This window comes from Drosophila willistoni, unplaced genomic scaffold, assembly GCF_018902025.1.
Source record: "Drosophila willistoni isolate 14030-0811.24 unplaced genomic scaffold, UCI_dwil_1.1 Seg169, whole genome shotgun sequence".
In the NCBI taxonomy this organism is placed as follows: domain Eukaryota; kingdom Metazoa; phylum Arthropoda; class Insecta; order Diptera; family Drosophilidae; genus Drosophila; species Drosophila willistoni.
This window is the reverse complement of record NW_025814128.1, coordinates 6,833,541-6,849,537: the sequence shown is the minus strand read 5'-3', so window position 1 is coordinate 6,849,537 and position 15,997 is coordinate 6,833,541. Positions and strand designations below refer to the sequence as shown.

At 36.6% G+C, this 15,997-nt stretch overlaps 3 protein-coding genes and 1 pseudogene across 3 annotated transcripts; 1 reads left to right on the top strand and 3 right to left on the bottom strand.

The window, feature by feature from the left end:
* Window positions 1-133: 133 nt before the first annotated feature.
* LOC124460940 lies at window positions 134-646 on the bottom strand (annotated as a pseudogene).
* Window positions 647-1,715: 1,069 nt separating this feature from the next.
* Window positions 1,716-2,139, bottom strand: LOC6646546 (histone H4). The gene has a single exon (XM_002069173.4). The coding sequence runs from the start codon at window positions 2,096-2,098 to the stop codon at window positions 1,787-1,789; it is 312 nt and encodes a 103-aa protein (XP_002069209.1). The 5' UTR covers window positions 2,099-2,139; the 3' UTR covers window positions 1,716-1,786.
* A 3,650-nt stretch (window positions 2,140-5,789) lies between these two features.
* Window positions 5,790-6,258, top strand: LOC6646540 (histone H2A). The gene has a single exon (XM_002069177.4). The coding sequence runs from the start codon at window positions 5,815-5,817 to the stop codon at window positions 6,211-6,213; it is 399 nt and encodes a 132-aa protein (XP_002069213.2). The 5' UTR covers window positions 5,790-5,814; the 3' UTR covers window positions 6,214-6,258.
* Window positions 6,259-6,730: 472 nt separating this feature from the next.
* Window positions 6,731-7,154, bottom strand: LOC124460941 (histone H4). Its single transcript, XM_047012524.1, has one exon. It carries the CDS (start codon window positions 7,111-7,113, stop codon window positions 6,802-6,804), a length of 312 nt encoding a protein of 103 aa, XP_046868480.1. The 5' UTR covers window positions 7,114-7,154; the 3' UTR covers window positions 6,731-6,801.
* Window positions 7,155-15,997: the final 8,843 nt, after the last annotated feature.

The window sequence follows — 15,997 nt, the reverse complement described above, 5'->3', positions numbered from 1 at the left end:
AAATCAAATTTTCTAAAAAATTACAAATTAATTTACATACATTCATACATACGTATGTACATATTAGCAACATACACAGATATTAAAATTGTACGAGTCTTTTTGATTTAATGTAGGTGCATTATCTTAATTCTTTTTAATATAAAATTGTGGCCCTGAAAAGGGCTTTTTTTTTAAAAGGAAGCGTGTGTTTAAGCTAGGGACATTTATTTTGAGCTGGTATACTTGGTGACAGCTTTTGTTCCCTCACTAACAGCGTGCTTAGCAAGCTCACCCGGAAAAGCAAACGAACAGCCGTTTGGATTTCGCGACTGGTGATGGTCGACCTCTTATTGTAGTGGGCCAAGCGGGAGGCCTCAGCAGCAATACGTTCAAAAATATCGTTTACAAAGCTATTCATTATGCTCATTGCTTTTGAAGAAATACCAGTGTCTGGGTGGACTTGCTTTAACACTTTGTAAATGTAAATAGCATAGCTCTCCTTACGCTTGCGCTTCTTCTTTTTGTCATTCTTGGTGATGTTCTTTTGAGCCTTGCCAGCCTTCTTGGCTGCTTTTCCACTAGTTTTTGGCGGCATTTCTCACTTCAAATTCAATAATTTAAATTTCACAAAACACAATTCACTTTTAACAAATGCCACCATTAGTGCGTCTTCAATTTATACAATTTTCTGGATAAATATATTTATTGAGTATCAACCCCTAGTTGAGCGAGTGTGTCGTTGGAAAAGGTATAAATAAAAAAAACGACAATGTACCACATCAACATCAACATTTGTGTGTGAAAAGTGAACAGTGTGTAAAACAGAAAAAAAAAAAAATTCTAATATGTCTGGTCGTGTGTAAAGGTGGCAAAGTGAAGGGAAAGGCAAAGTCTCGCTCGAACCGAGCTGGGCTCCAGTTTTCTGTTGGCCGTATTCACCGTTTACTCCGTAAAGGAAATTATGCCGAGCGTGTTGTGCTGGCGCTCCAGTATATTTGGCTGCTGTTATGGAATATTTGGCGGCTGAAGTTCTTGAGTTGGCTGTAATGCTGCACGAGACAACAAAAAGACCAGAATTATACCTCGTCATCTACAATTGGCCATTCGCAACGATGAGGAATTAAACAAATTGCTTTCTGGCGTAACCATTGCACAGGGTGGTGTGCTACCCAACATTCAGGCTGTACTGCTGCCAAGAAAACCGAAAAGAAGGCTTAAATCAATTAATACTTGCTTTAAAATAATACAACTTTGTACATACAACAAACATAAACAACCGTCCTTTTCAGGACGACCAAAAAATTAAAAGAAATTAATACATTTCTCCATCCATGCATATAAATTGTATGTGTATGTGTAAGGAGAGCCTTACGGAATCTATGTATATGTGCATATGTGACAATTGCTTTATTTATTTACATTAGAGATATGTACATATTCAATATATTTGTTTGTTTCATCGTTCATTATTTGTTTGACACATCAGATAGTTTAATATTAATAATTTTATATTGTAGATTCGGTTCTTATGCAACTAAAAATATGGAGATTTTGTGTATAAATTCTTTGTGTTTTGTTGTTTTTTTTTTTAATATTAATTTTATTAATTTTTGTACATGTGTATAAACTCAAATGATTATTAAACCGGTTTTATTTTTTTTATTATAAAATTTAAAATTGATAAAACAAGAACACATACTATTTTTTCTTTCTCTTTTGATTAATAACTTTAGTGGTCCTGAAAAGGACCGATTTTTTGAAGGGCATAATTTGTAGTTAATACATTTTGGTGTTTATAAATATTTTAACCACCGAATCCATAAAGAGTGCGGCCCTGTCTCTTCAATGCATATACAACATCCATCGCAGTGACTGTCTTCCTTTTGGCATGTTCCGTGTAGGTTACTGCATCGCGGATTACATTTTCAAGAAATACCTTTAGGACACCACAAGTTTCCTCATAGATAAGACCAGAAATTCGCTTCACACCGCCACGACGAGCCAAACGGCGGATAGCGGGCTTCGTGATACCTTGAATATTATCACGCAATACTTTACGATGACGCTTAGCACCACCCTTTCCCAATCCTTTTCCACCTTTGCCACGACCAGTCATTTTTATTTTTCACTTTTCACTATAAACGCACTGCACAAGAGTCAGAATGTATGTAATGCTGTATGTGTTGCCATCGCTTCTATTTATACCAAAAATCAAGAAAACACGAGAGAGTAAAATATGTTGCATCTCGCTCAGATGCTTCGTCAGAAAGTGAACGCGAATTTTTTCTCTCTTTTTCTTTCTAACCCACCCTGATTTGCTATAAAAGCAGGCACCAAACGAGCTGGATTGTTTATTGTGTTTTGAACAGTGAAGAGTGAACATAAAAAAAAAAAGTGTAGTAAAACATGGCTCGTACTAAGCAAACTGCTCGAAAATCGACTGGTGGCAAGGCGCCAAGGAAGCAGCTGGCTACTAAAGCAGCACGTAAGAGTGCTCCAGCAACCGGTGGTGTAAAGAAACCACATCGTTACCGTCCCGGTACTGTTGCCCTCCGTGAAAATCCGTCGTTACCAGAAGAGCACAGAACTGCTCATTCGCAAATTGCCATTCCAGCGTTTAGTGCGTGAAATCGCTCAGGACTTAAAACCGACTTGCGTTTCCAGAGTTCTGCAGTTATGGCTTTACAAGAAGCTAGCGAAAGCCTATTTGGTTGGCCTATTTGAAGATACTAACTTGTGTGCAATCCATGCAAACGATGACCATAATGCCTAAGGATATTCAACTAGCCAGACGTATTCGAGGCGAGCGTGCTTAAATTAAATCTACTCGTGTAGTTACCGTCAGAGTAACTATTTCGAACACAATTTTGACGCAAAGCGCATTTTTAATACAAATCGGTCCTTTTCAGGACCACAAACTAGTCATGTCGATATTGAGATTATTATTTTCTTAATTAAACTTGACTTATTATTATTCAATGTTTTATTCGGTTTATGAGTATAAATATATTATATATGTCATTTAATATTATAAAACCGTTATATTGGGCATATAATGGTTATGTACTAGTCATATACATAGATATCCAGCTTTAATATTCAATCATTTTTGTTTATATTTTTAAAGGTCTGACATTTATATACAGATCGATTTGAACTTAATCAATTTTGATTTTGTATATACTAATCAAAAAGCGCAAGGACACAACATTAATTTATAATAAATATAAAAAGCATAAAAATCAATATTGGATTTTTAAATTACCTAAATTAAAATAAAATAAAAAAAATAATTTTTCCATCCTACACGTTTAGTTTAATTGTTAGGCTTAGCAAGATTTTTAAATGATTAATAATTATTTATTGTATTATTATTTTGCCTGTTAGCTAACAAAAAAAGTGTATACAAATTTCTCAATTGATGGTTCTACTAACAGGAATAATTATAATAGTTATAATAGTAAATTAAATAATAAAGTTAATTAAAAAAACAATTATATAAATATTAATTTTTTGATTTCTTTTTAATAAATATTTTTATTTTTTCAATACCAAAAACTAATATTGCATGCACTTTGCAAAATTGGTAATTTTTCACCGCATAGAGTCAATTACAATACAATTTTAGAATATGAATAAATTATATAACTCTAAATTTTTTGATTATTATCTAAAGTAAATTGTTGAAATTTTATAACAAATGAATAATTTTTTTAAAATTTTGATTTTTCTATTTTTTATGTAGGGTTACATTGGAAAATTGCATTCTGTAATATGTACATATAGTTGAAATTTGATTGCCTATTCAAAATGAATCCATGAAATATATATAAAAAAGATTGGAATATAAATTCTACAACAATTATTAATATTGTGAGAAAATAATATTTATAAATTTTGTTATTATTAAGAGTGAAAACAGCAATATACGAGCACTATTTAACAAAACTAAAACATTTTAATCGTCCAATACCAAACATGTTCATACGGCCGTCCTCCTCGATTCTCATTTGAATGAGGGCCTATGTCATAGCGAAATTTTCATACAATCATTATATTTAAAAGTGTATTTGGTGATATATATTTGTTTGATAATAAAGTGTATAATGTCTGATTCAGTAGCAGCAACATCAGCATCTCCTGTGGCTGGCCCAACAGCACCAGCAACGGCATCAGTTGATAAGAAGGTGGCTGCCAAAAAAACATCGGCAGCGTCGTCAACAAAGGCCAAAAAATCAACTGCTCCACCATCGCATCCACCAACTCAACAAATGGTAGACGCTTCGATTAAAAACTTAAAGGAACGTGGTGGCTCCTCACTACTGGCAATCAAAAAATATATTAGTGCCACATACAAGTGCGATGCCCAGAAACTTGCACCAGTTATCAAGAGGTACTTAAAGTCAGCTGTCGGAAATGGTAAACTGATCCAAACAAAAGGAAAGGGTGCCTCTGGTTCATTTAAACTGTCTGCTGCCGCTAAAAAGGAACCGAAGCCAAAGGTTGCCTCTGTAGAAAAGAAAAGCAAACCCAAAAGGTAACTCAATCAGCAGCAGCTAAAAAGAAAGCAATCGGTAGCAAAAAAATAACTGGTGCTGGCTCTGTTGATAAGAAACCAAAGGCCAAAAAGGCAGTCGCAACCAAAAAGACAGCCGAGAAAAAGAAAAGTGAAAAGGTAAAGGTAAAGGATGCTAAGAAAACAGGAACTGTAAAATCCAAACCTGTCGCATCGAAATCTAAGTCGAGTTCAACTAAGCCAAAAGCTAAAACAGTTGCCGTATCATCGGCTAAACCAAAAAAGGCAACCAAAAAGGCAGCTGCTCCTGCTACCGTCAAGAACCAAAAGCCAAGACAACTGCTAGCAAGAAGTAAATAATTAATACTTTATTGCAATCGTAATATTGAAAAAATTTTAGATATCGAATACGAAAATCTAAAATTTTATTTAAACACAGCCCTTCTCAGGGCTACAATTCCATATAACAAGAGAAAAAAAAAATCAAATTTTCTAAAAATTACAAATTTAATTTACATACATTCATACATACGTATGTACATATTAGCAACATACACAGATATTAAAATTGTACGAGTCTTTTTGATTTAATGTAGGTGCATTATCTTAATTCTTTTTTAATATAAAATTGTGGCCCTGAAAAGGGTTTTTTTTTAAAAGGAAGCGTGTGTTTAAGCTAGGGACATTTATTTTGAGCTGGTATACTTGGTGACAGCTTTTGTTCCCTCACTAACAGCGTGCTTAGCAAGCTCACCCGGCAAAAGCAAACGAACAGCCGTTTGGATTTCGCGACTGGTGATGGTCGACCTCTTATTGTAGTGGGCCAAGCGGGAGGCCTCAGCAGCAATACGTTTCAAAAATATCGTTTACAAAGCTATTCATTATGCTCATTGCTTTTGAAGAAATACCAGTGTCTGGTGGACTTGCTTTAACACTTTGTAAATGTAAATAGCATAGCTCTCCTTACGCTTGCGCTTCTTCTTTTTGTCATTCTTGGTGATGTTCTTTTGAGCCTTGCCAGCCTTCTTGGCTGCTTTTCCACTAGTTTTTGCGGCATTTCTCACTTCAAATTCAATAATTTAAATTTCACAAAACACAATTCACTTTTAACAAATGCCACCATTAGTGCGTCTTCAATTTATACATTTTTTTTGTGCATCGCTTTCTGGATAAATATATTTATTGAGTATCAACCCCTAGTTGAGCGAGTGTGTCGTTGGAAAAGGTATAAATAAAACGACAATGTACCACATCAACATCAACATTTGTGTGTGAAAAGTGAACAGTGTGTAAAACAGAAAAAAAAAAATTCTAATATGTCTGGTCGTGGTAAAGGTGGCAAAGTGAAGGGAAAGGCAAAGTCTCGCTCGAACCGAGCTGGGCTCCAGTTTCCTGTTGGCCGTATTCACCGTTTACTCCGTAAAGGAAATTATGCCGAGCGTGTTGGTGCTGGCGCTCCAGTATATTTGGCTGCTGTTATGGAATATTTGGCGGCTGAAGTTCTTGAGTTGGCTGGTAATGCTGCACGAGACAACAAAAAGACCAGAATTATACCTCGTCATCTACAATTGGCCATTCGCAACGATGAGGAATTAAACAAATTGCTTTCTGGCGTAACCATTGCACAGGGTGGTGTGCTACCCAACATTCAGGCTGTACTGCTGCCCAAAAACCGAAAAGAAGGCTTAAATCAATTAATACTTGCTTTAAAATAATACAACTTTGTACATACAACAAACATAAACAACCGTCCTTTTCAGGACGACTTTGTACATACAACAAACATAAACAACCGTCCTTTTCAGGACGACCAAAAAATTAAAAGAAATTAATACAGTTTTCCATCCATGCATATAAATTGTATGTGTATGTGTAAGGAGAGCCTTACGGAATCTATGTATATGTGCATATGTGACAATTTGCTTTATTTATTTACATTAGAGATATGTACATATTCAATATATTTGTTTGTTTCATCGTTCATTATTTGTTTGACACATCAGATAGTTTAATATTAATAATTTTATATTGTAGATTCGGTTCTTATGCAACTAAAAATATGGAGATTTTGTGTATAAATTCTTTGTGTTTTGTTGTTTTTTTTTTAATAATAATTTTATTAATTTTCAAATGATTATTAAACCGGTTTTATTTTTTTATTATAAAATTTAAAATTGATAAAACAAGAACACATACTATTTTTTTCTTTTCTCTTTTGATTAATAACTTTAGTGGTCCTGAAAAGGACCGATTTTTTGAAGGGCATAATTTGTAGTTAATACATTTTGGTGTTTATAAATATTTTAACCACCGAATCCATAAAGAGTGCGGCCCTGTCTCTTCAATGCGTATACAACATCCATCGCAGTGACTGTCTTCCTTTTGGCATGTTCCGTGTAGGTTACTGCATCGCGGATTACATTTTCAAGAAATACCTTTAGGACACCACGAGTTTCCTCATAGATAAGACCAGAAATTCGCTTCACACCGCCACGACGAGCCAAACGGCGGATAGCGGGCTTCGTGATACCTTGAATATTATCACGCAATACTTTACGATGACGCTTAGCACCACCCTTTCCCAATCCTTTTCCACCTTTGCCACGACCAGTCATTTTTATTTTTCACTTTTCACTATAAACGCACTGCACAAGAGTCAGAATGTATGTAATGCTGTATGTGTTGCCATCGCTTCTATTTATACCAAAAATCAAGAAAACACGAGAGAGTAAGAAATATGTTGCATCTCGCTCAGATGCTTCGTCAGAAAGTGAACGCGAATGTTTTTCTCTCTTTCTCTTTCTAACTGTAGTGATGAATACATGTGCACGTGTAGTTGTTAGCTGCCTAATTTTTCTACGTTGCTAACGATGACACAAGTGTATGCTAAAGATCGGGGTCGTGCACTTCTAGCGTTGCTCTTGCTTAGCTCGTCGGATGAGGGGGGGTTCTTTCCTACTCTAGGCATACGCACGGATCATACAGAAAAAATATAAGTGCACTATCAGAAACTAAAAGGATGTAAAAAGCAAAATACTGGACCAGATTGGGATACTATTAATTGTGCGGACGACTTCTCTGCAGATTAGCTTAAGGTGTTGTTCGTTAACCCTTTCTGTACCCACCCTACCTTGGCAAACTATTGGGTTTAATTGATTGCCCCTTAACAGACTCTTAAATGATCTTAGACGATTTGTAACGGCAGCATGTCATGGATTCAGGCGACGGACTCCTCAATGAATTAGTTTACACCAACATGACGAAATTTCAAGTTCGGGTTTAATTCCAAACAAAAGGGTTTTCATGACTTTATATTCTAAGAAATTACAAAATAAAGATATGTAAAAAGATATAGCAAAATAAATTTAAATACGATAATTAGAGCAAATATAGATTCAAAAATTCATAGTAATTCAAAAGAGATTTAGGTTATGTGGCCGCGTGTGCCAGTTGGCAATGAAACAAATATTTATATATGTATATACATGTGTGTGTTAACTCACGATTTATCCAACGGTGCGATCTCTGGGCCCATCGATGCTGCAGGGATTTGCTGTATTATTTAGTTATTAGAAAAATGAAATGCAACAAAGCCAATCTCAACGCATTACATACCCATTAGGTTTCCTACTAAGGAAAACGTATTTTACTTAACCAAATAGGGACTTAATCTTAATAATATTTAAAGTTTCGTTACGTTACTTAAACTAATAATTCATTTGAATTTTCTTTTAGATCAGCAAAATTTACGTTAATAAAAGAAGAAAAAAAAAGTATTAAAAGGTGTTGTCGTGGTGCAACAAAAAAAAGTAGTATCCAAACCAAAGGGCTGCTACGCCATACTTTGCGAACAGACGAAACAAGAAAAGGTAGCAGAACTACTACTAAGTATGCATGTGCACCAAAAAGAAATAGAAAAGTAGTAGATCTCGCTCAAATTGGGTGTATAATGTTGGTATTAGCCGGGGAATTGCGTCATTTCATCACCAGACTATTTTAGCCTGGCCCATGGCGATGGTTATTGATGAAATGGAAGGGTTGATAAAATAAATCCGAGGCTCGCTGGTGTCTTGGTTATTGAAAGATGTCTCTTTTTGTTCCAACGAAGAAAATATCAGCGATTGGGCTGGGGTACAATCAACCAAATTGTCCCAAAGAAAATGAAAAATCCAAGGCTGCTTGAAAGCCAAAAGTTGCTTGGTCGACGCCACGCGACCGAAATATAAATTTTAATATAACGGGGTTTAAATTCTAATATTTTCACTAAATTGATTTTATATCACCTTATTCTTCGAATATTCACTAATATTTTTATTCACTTTAGCCAAATATGTATATTACTGCCTTGTGCAGTCACTGTACTTTTTAACGATGATGTAATATGCACGTGTTTCACAAATATATATGTATATATATATATTTATGTGAATATTAGTATCACGTCTTTTCGCAATCCAAGTATCAAATTAAATAAAAAGCCTGTACCAAAAATTCTGTTTCTAAGCAAACGCAATGCATGCGAACGAATTCTAACGGATCTTTTCCATGCTCTCTTCTTTGCTTACGCTTTGCGTTCGCTGTCCGAAATGAGAGTAAGAACCGTACCAAGTGAAGACATGTGCGTAGTACGCAAGGGGGTTATTCATTTATTCTTGCAAACAAACAAAAAAATATTATTTTTTTTCGAAATGGAATTAAAATTATTATTATTAAAGAGGGCTACTACACCACAGTTAATGCTACGGAAGCCTACTGACGGAGTCATGGACTGAAAAAGGACCTCTTTAGCTAATTTAGGTGCTTATGTCTTTCAAATGATATACACCGAGAGATTTTTTCTGCTCGTTAGCTAATTCATAATACGACGAACTGACCTTCCTCAACACCTTAGCTGGGATGAAGACTGGTGCTAATTTGCTACTAAATCTTTTTGGAGCTGAACTCTGTGTAAAATTTCGAGCATGAACTGTATCACCGACTTTTAGTTGTCTGCTTCTGCTTCGCAAATTGTAATTACGAGCATTTGTTGCATGTGCCTTGGCTATGTTATCCTTAGCTTTTTGCCGAGCTACCTGCAATGCATCGAATCTATGCAACGAAGTGTCTTCAGTCATTAAATTCAATTTCCGCAAAAGTTAATAGTCTTTACCATTATGAAGCATGTGTTGACCAAAACATAGATAGTAGGGGGAATATCCAGTACTGCGGTGGATAGAAGAACGAAAGGCTGCACTAATTTCTGTAAGATGATTATTCCAAGTGGTATGGTCGGTCCCTATGTATGCGCGAATTGCTGCTAGAACTGAGCGGTTAAGACGTTCACTTGCGTTCGTCTGAGGGGAATAAATAGCGGTGCATTGATGCGAGACTCCAAATCGAGTAAGAAATGGCTTAAAGAATCCGGATTTGAATTGTGAACCATTGTCCGTCAGTATACATTCCGGTACGCCAAATGTATAAAATATACAATTTTCTAAATATTCGCAAATACGATTGGATGTAAACTTCTTAAGCGGATGCAGAGAATGAAATTTGGTGTTGTGATCGACTATGATCAATAATCCAATGTGCCCTTGCTTTGATCTAGGATATGGACCTAACAAGTCCATGTAAAGCTTTTGAAACGGTCTATCGGATGTCATGGGCTTTCCCATGGGAGGTCGAAGAATGTTGTTGCCGCTTTTTGTAGTCCGACAAGTCAAACAACTGTCAATATATTTCTTGATTTGGGATGCCATGTTGGGCCAAAAGAAGTATCTCCTAATCTTATCACTAGTTTTGCCAATGCCACAATGTGCTGAGTTCGGGGAATTATGTGCTGTCTTTATTATGTCTTCGATAAGACTGGATGGGATCCATAATTTCCAAGAATCCTTTTCCTGCGCTTCATTTCCGCTTGAGTGTTCTGTTCGCTTATAAACATATTTGCTGTCTACGCGCAAATCAGGCAATCTGGACTGGTTGTCTGTAATGCGTTTTGCCAGTTCACGATATTCATCTGATTCAAAATATTTAGACGAAAAGTCTATCATAGGTTTTATTTCTGAAAGTTCTGAAACTTCATCTCGTCGCGATAATGAGTCCGCTACAATGTTTTGAGAACCAGGACGATGAATGATTTCAAATGAGAAAGCTTGTAAGTTAATTGCCCATCTCGCTAATCTACCGGAAAGGTCCTTCTGTTTCATAAGCCATTTTAGAGAAGCGTGATCGGTAACTACTACAAAAGTTTGTCCCTCAATGTATGCTCTAAATTTCTTAATTCCTTTAATTACTGCTAAACATTCGAGTTCTGATATCGTATAGTTTCTTTGCGCTTTCTTCAGTTTTTCTGACTTGTAAGCTATCGGTAGTTCTATGCCTTCGGAATTAGTTTGAGCTAACATACATCCTATACCTACTAAACTTGCATCACATAATAAAATAAACGGTTTCTTAAAATCGGGAGTGGTCAAAATAGGTGCTGAAGTTAATCTTCTTTTCAGTTCTGAGAAAGCGTAGTCTGCCTCTTCGTTTGAACTAAGAGATCGGTTCTTTTTTAAGAGTTCTGTTAATGGAAAGCTAATGGTGGCATAATTTTCAATAAAACGTCGATACCAGCCAGTGAGTCCCAAAAATCTCCTTGATTGTTTTACTGTTGTTGGAATCGGAAAGTCGTTTATTGCACAAATTTTTCCAGGATCGGTTTTCATTTGTCCGTATACAATAATAAAGCCGAGGTATTTAATCTCCCTAAACGAATACCCTTGTGCGCAAATAAGACGGTATGACACGATCCATAAGTCTACATAAAGTCTGCGGGGCGTTGCACAAACCAAAAGGCATCACTTTATATTGGTAAAGTGGCCGGTTAGGTATTGTGAAAGCGGTGTATTGACGTGAGCTTTCCTCTAACGGAATTTGCCAGAAGGCTTGCTTCATGTCCAGTCCAGTAATAAATCGAGCAGGTGGCAGCCTGCTAAGTATTCCATCAATATGGGGAAGAGGATACGCGTCCTTACGAGTGCACTGATTCACTGCTCTAGAATCTAAACATAATCGAACTTTTTCGCCACGTCTCACCAATACACAATTGGAGCTCCATGGGCTGTTACATTCTTCAATGATATCTAAATCTAACATTCTATCTATTTCCGTGAACATAAGCTTCTCAATGGCTGGTGAAATTGGCCAATGCCTTTGTTTAATGGGCCTAGTACTATCAACTTCAATCTTATGCTCAATAAGATGTGTGCGACCTAATCCTTCTTTATCGTAGCAGGGTAATTTAGCAATTGCAAAATTAAGTTTTTGCTGCTGAGACTCAGACAAACGGTGCATTTTCACGGAATCTCCATGATCATTTCCTTTTTCTTCAATAATATCCGATACTATTAACGGGTCTTCCTTTAATTTGTCTATTAAACCAAATTTACGCCAAAAATCTATTCCAAGATATATGTCTTGTTTTAAATCAGGAATAATAAAGAAATCAAGGGGTTTGGTAAGTTGTCGATACGTAATGTCACTTGTCAATTTACTTTTACCAAACATTCAGAATTGTTGGCCGTAATTATTTTGCCTGAACAATTGCGTGTTTTAGGATGCTTTAAAAACTCTTTAGCTACCTTACTTCCTAAGCAACTAATATTAGCGCCACAGTCCAAAAGAGCAGTGAAGGTCTGGCCTTCTATCTTTATTTCTGTGTACAATCGATTATCTGATCGGGAAAATATACTGGAAATCAATTTCTTGCGGTTATTTTTAACCTTCTTCCAAAAGAAGCGTAGTCTACGCGTAGAGCGCTTAGACTTAATCATTGGTCGTATGCTGTCTACGTCACCAAAGATGCGATGACGAACGGTCTCATACTGAGCCAAACGTAGGTGAAGAGGACGAAATGGGCTTTTATCGACTGTTGTCGAAGTTGATCCTACATTTCCTTGTGAATCTGTTTCTTTCCTACAAACAAGAGGTTCACATTCCTCTGTTTGGGAATATTTATCCTTCATTATTGGTCTGGATGCGACAACGAAGTGTTGATCGCCGCATCCGTCAGTCGGTTTTCCTGCGGGTTGCAATTACGACAACGCGGTTTAAAAACATTTACAGCTCCGCAACCATAGCAAAATATAGTACGCGGTTCTAGACAGATATCAAAACGGTGTCCAGGCTTCCGGCAGTTCCAACATGTAAGTTTATGTTGAAAAGCTTCCACCTCCTCCTGCATATAATTCTCGAAATTAGAGTCTAATTCAGCTATCTTTGAACGATGTCCAAAAGTATTCTTGGTCGGTATGCTCTTCATTTGTTTAGCAAATTGCTCGTGGGTGCGTACTTCCTGTCTCAGATGAGATAAGGTAAAAATTCCTAGATGCATAAGTTCATAACGAATTGCCGACTTTGAATGTCTAATTAATAACTTGACTAAAGAATCCTCTGAAAGTTGTGTGTTTAATCTTCCCACTAGCCTTTCGACACTAAACTGGTAATCCTCAAAGGTTTCATTCTCGCCCTGGTGTCTGCTATTAATCAGTTCCCAGGTGTCCATATCGTTATCTACTTCATCAAACTTCTTTCTAAATTCTACACAAAATTTATTCCAATCGAAACTTAGGTGTGCTCGATGAAATTTCCAAAACCAATCATTCGCTTTACCTGCGAAAAGTAAATACAAATGATCACAAAGTACTTGATAATCTTCATTCAAATTTTGTTCTGCTAATGAACGGACTCTGTATAGGAAATCCTCTGAATGCATTCCTTCTTTAGAACCATCAAATTTTATTCGCCAACTTTGCATAATGCTTGCTACTTTTTCGGGTGACAATGTCGAATTTGCTCGCGACCCTCTATTTGAGTTCTGAGTCTGACTACTAAGATTTCTAGATGTTTGCGTGTGGTTATAGTGTTCTTCTTGTCTTGGTGCCGGGAGGCTGAACGCTGCAGAACGTTCTGAATAGAAGCTAATTTGTCGTCAATCAGCAAAGCTAAATGGTTTACTAATTGTTCCTGTTGTGCTTGAATAGCAGTTTGTATCAAAGTTGTGTAATCGGGAGGGGTACTTGGTCTTGGACTACTAGCTTGGGTAGGCGGTGGCCTATGTTGATGTGAGGTGGTCGAAGATCTCGTGCCGATCCCTCTCCTTTGAATTGCTCCCTGATTACGAATAGGTTTGGTCTTGGCAGGTCGACCAGGTCCTGAACGAGTATTATAAGGGGTCACAGGCTGAGTTCTGGGCTCGCCTGATTTACTAGCTTCTTGGAGTTCCGTTTCCAAGTCAATATTTGATCTTACAAGTTGTTTCATCTTATAAGGATGCTTGCAAGTGGGGCATAAATTCGAAGTTTTTAAACACTCTGTAATACACTTATTGTGAAATCTGTGCTTACAAGGCGACGAAGCAATTGCTTCGTTTTCATTTAAAGTTTCATGGCAAATGCCGCAAAATGGGTCATTTTCTTGCAAAGCTCGCGCAATGCTCTCGTGACTGTGTCTAACAGACATACTTAAATTTTTCTTTAATTAATTTATATTATATAAATTTGGAATCCGCAATCCTATTGTCGTTTACAAAGTTGATTCCATCTGCACAAAAACTAGATTTCTATTAAATCTTAAACAAAAATTCCTATTGTCGATTTGTCTGAATGACGATTTCCTAAACTGGTCATATACCGACATACGCCAGTCATATGCTATTCCTGGTCCAGGTTCTTTTCACTCTAAACAAAGTTAAGGTCTGAGAATGCCTATTTTATAATATTGTAACTTTTCAACGACTCCATTGGGCAGTCAACCCGATATGGCCGAGTTGCAACTGCAACTCCTAACGATAGCCTCAAACTACAAAGATCATAAAATTTGCGTTCCCGCCTAGTCATACAAAGATACGTCATACGATGCTGTTGCCGCCAATAGTTTCTTCTGGTCGACTAATCCGAAAATTCCCGAATTACTATCGCGATTCACACAAGCAATCTACAACGGGCACCATCGCATTACGAGTCTGCATAACTAGCTTGAAAATAAAATTAATCTAAATAACTGAATATGAATGGATGATAATGAGCAATAATATTGTGGATACTTTGGTGGTGTACATATCCGATTAGTAGTGGGGTTGTCCTACGTTTTATTCGGGCCTCATGATTCGGCTCCATTACTGTAGTGGTGTTCTAAATTATTCGGGTCCCATGTTTGGCATTTCTGTAGTAAAGAATAATTTAGAATTCGAGTCCCACGGTTGGGCGCCATTTCTGTAGAGATGAATACATGTGCACGTGTAGTTGTTAGCTGCCTAATTTTTCTACGTTGCTAACGATGACACAAGTGTATGCTAAAGATCGGGGTCGTGCACTTCTAGCGTTGCTCTTGCTTAGCTCGTCGGATGAGGGGGGTTCTTTCCTACTCTAGGCATACGCACGGATCATACAGAAAAAATATAAGTGCACTATCAGAAACTAAAAGGATGTAAAAAGCAAAATATTGGACCAGATCGGGATACTATTAATTGTGCGGACGACTTCTCTGCAGATTAGCTAAAGGTGTTGTTCGCTACCCCTTTCTGTACCCACCCTACCTTGGCAAACTATTGGGTTTACATAATTGCCCCTTAACAGACTCTTAATTGATCTTAGACGATTTGTAACGGCAGCATAGTCATGGATTCAGGCGACGGACTCCTCAATGAATTAGTTTACACAAACATGACGAAATTTCAAGTTACGGGCTTAATTCCAAACAAAAGGGTTTTCATGACTTAATATTCTAAGAAATTACAAAATAAAGATATGTAAAAAGATATAGCAAAATAAATTTAAATACGATAATTAGAGCAAATATAGATTCAAAAATTCATAGTAATTCAAAGGAGATTTAGGTTATGTGGCCGCGTGTGCCAGTTGGCAATGAAACAAATATTTATATATGTATATACATGTGTGTGTTAACTCACGATTTATCCAACGGTGCGATCTCTGGGCCCATCGATGCTGCAGGGATTTGCTGTATTATTTAGTTATTAGAAAAATGAAATGCAACAAAGCCAATCTCAACGCATTACATACCCATTAGGTTTCCTACTAAGGAAAACGTATTTTACTTAACCAAATAGGGACTTAATCTTAATAATATTTAAAGTTTCGTTACGTTACTTAAACTAATAATTCATTTGAATTTTCTTTTAGATCAGCAAAATTTACGTTAATAAAAGAAGAAAAAAAAAGTATTAAAAGGTGTTGCCGTGGTGCAACAAAAAAAAGTAGTATCCAAACCAAAGGGATGCTACGCCATACATTGCGTACAGATGAAACAAGAAAAGGTAGCAGAACTACTACTAAGTATGCATATGCACCAAAAAGAAATCGAAAAGTAGTAGATCTCGCTCAAATTGGGTGTATAATGTTGGTATTAGCCGGGGAATTGCGTCATTTCATCACCAGACTATTTTAGCCTGGCCCATGGCGATGATTATTGATGAAATGGAAGGGTTGACAAAATAAATCCGAGGCTCCCTGG

Coding starts and splice junctions, on each gene's coding strand:
- LOC6646546 (XM_002069173.4), bottom strand. CDS start 2,098: ATGACTGGTCGTGGCAAAGGTGGAAAAGGATTGGGAAAGGGTGGTGCT.
- LOC6646540 (XM_002069177.4), top strand. CDS start 5,815: ATGTCTGGTCGTGGTAAAGGTGGCAAAGTGAAGGGAAAGGCAAAGTCT.
- LOC124460941 (XM_047012524.1), bottom strand. CDS start 7,113: ATGACTGGTCGTGGCAAAGGTGGAAAAGGATTGGGAAAGGGTGGTGCT.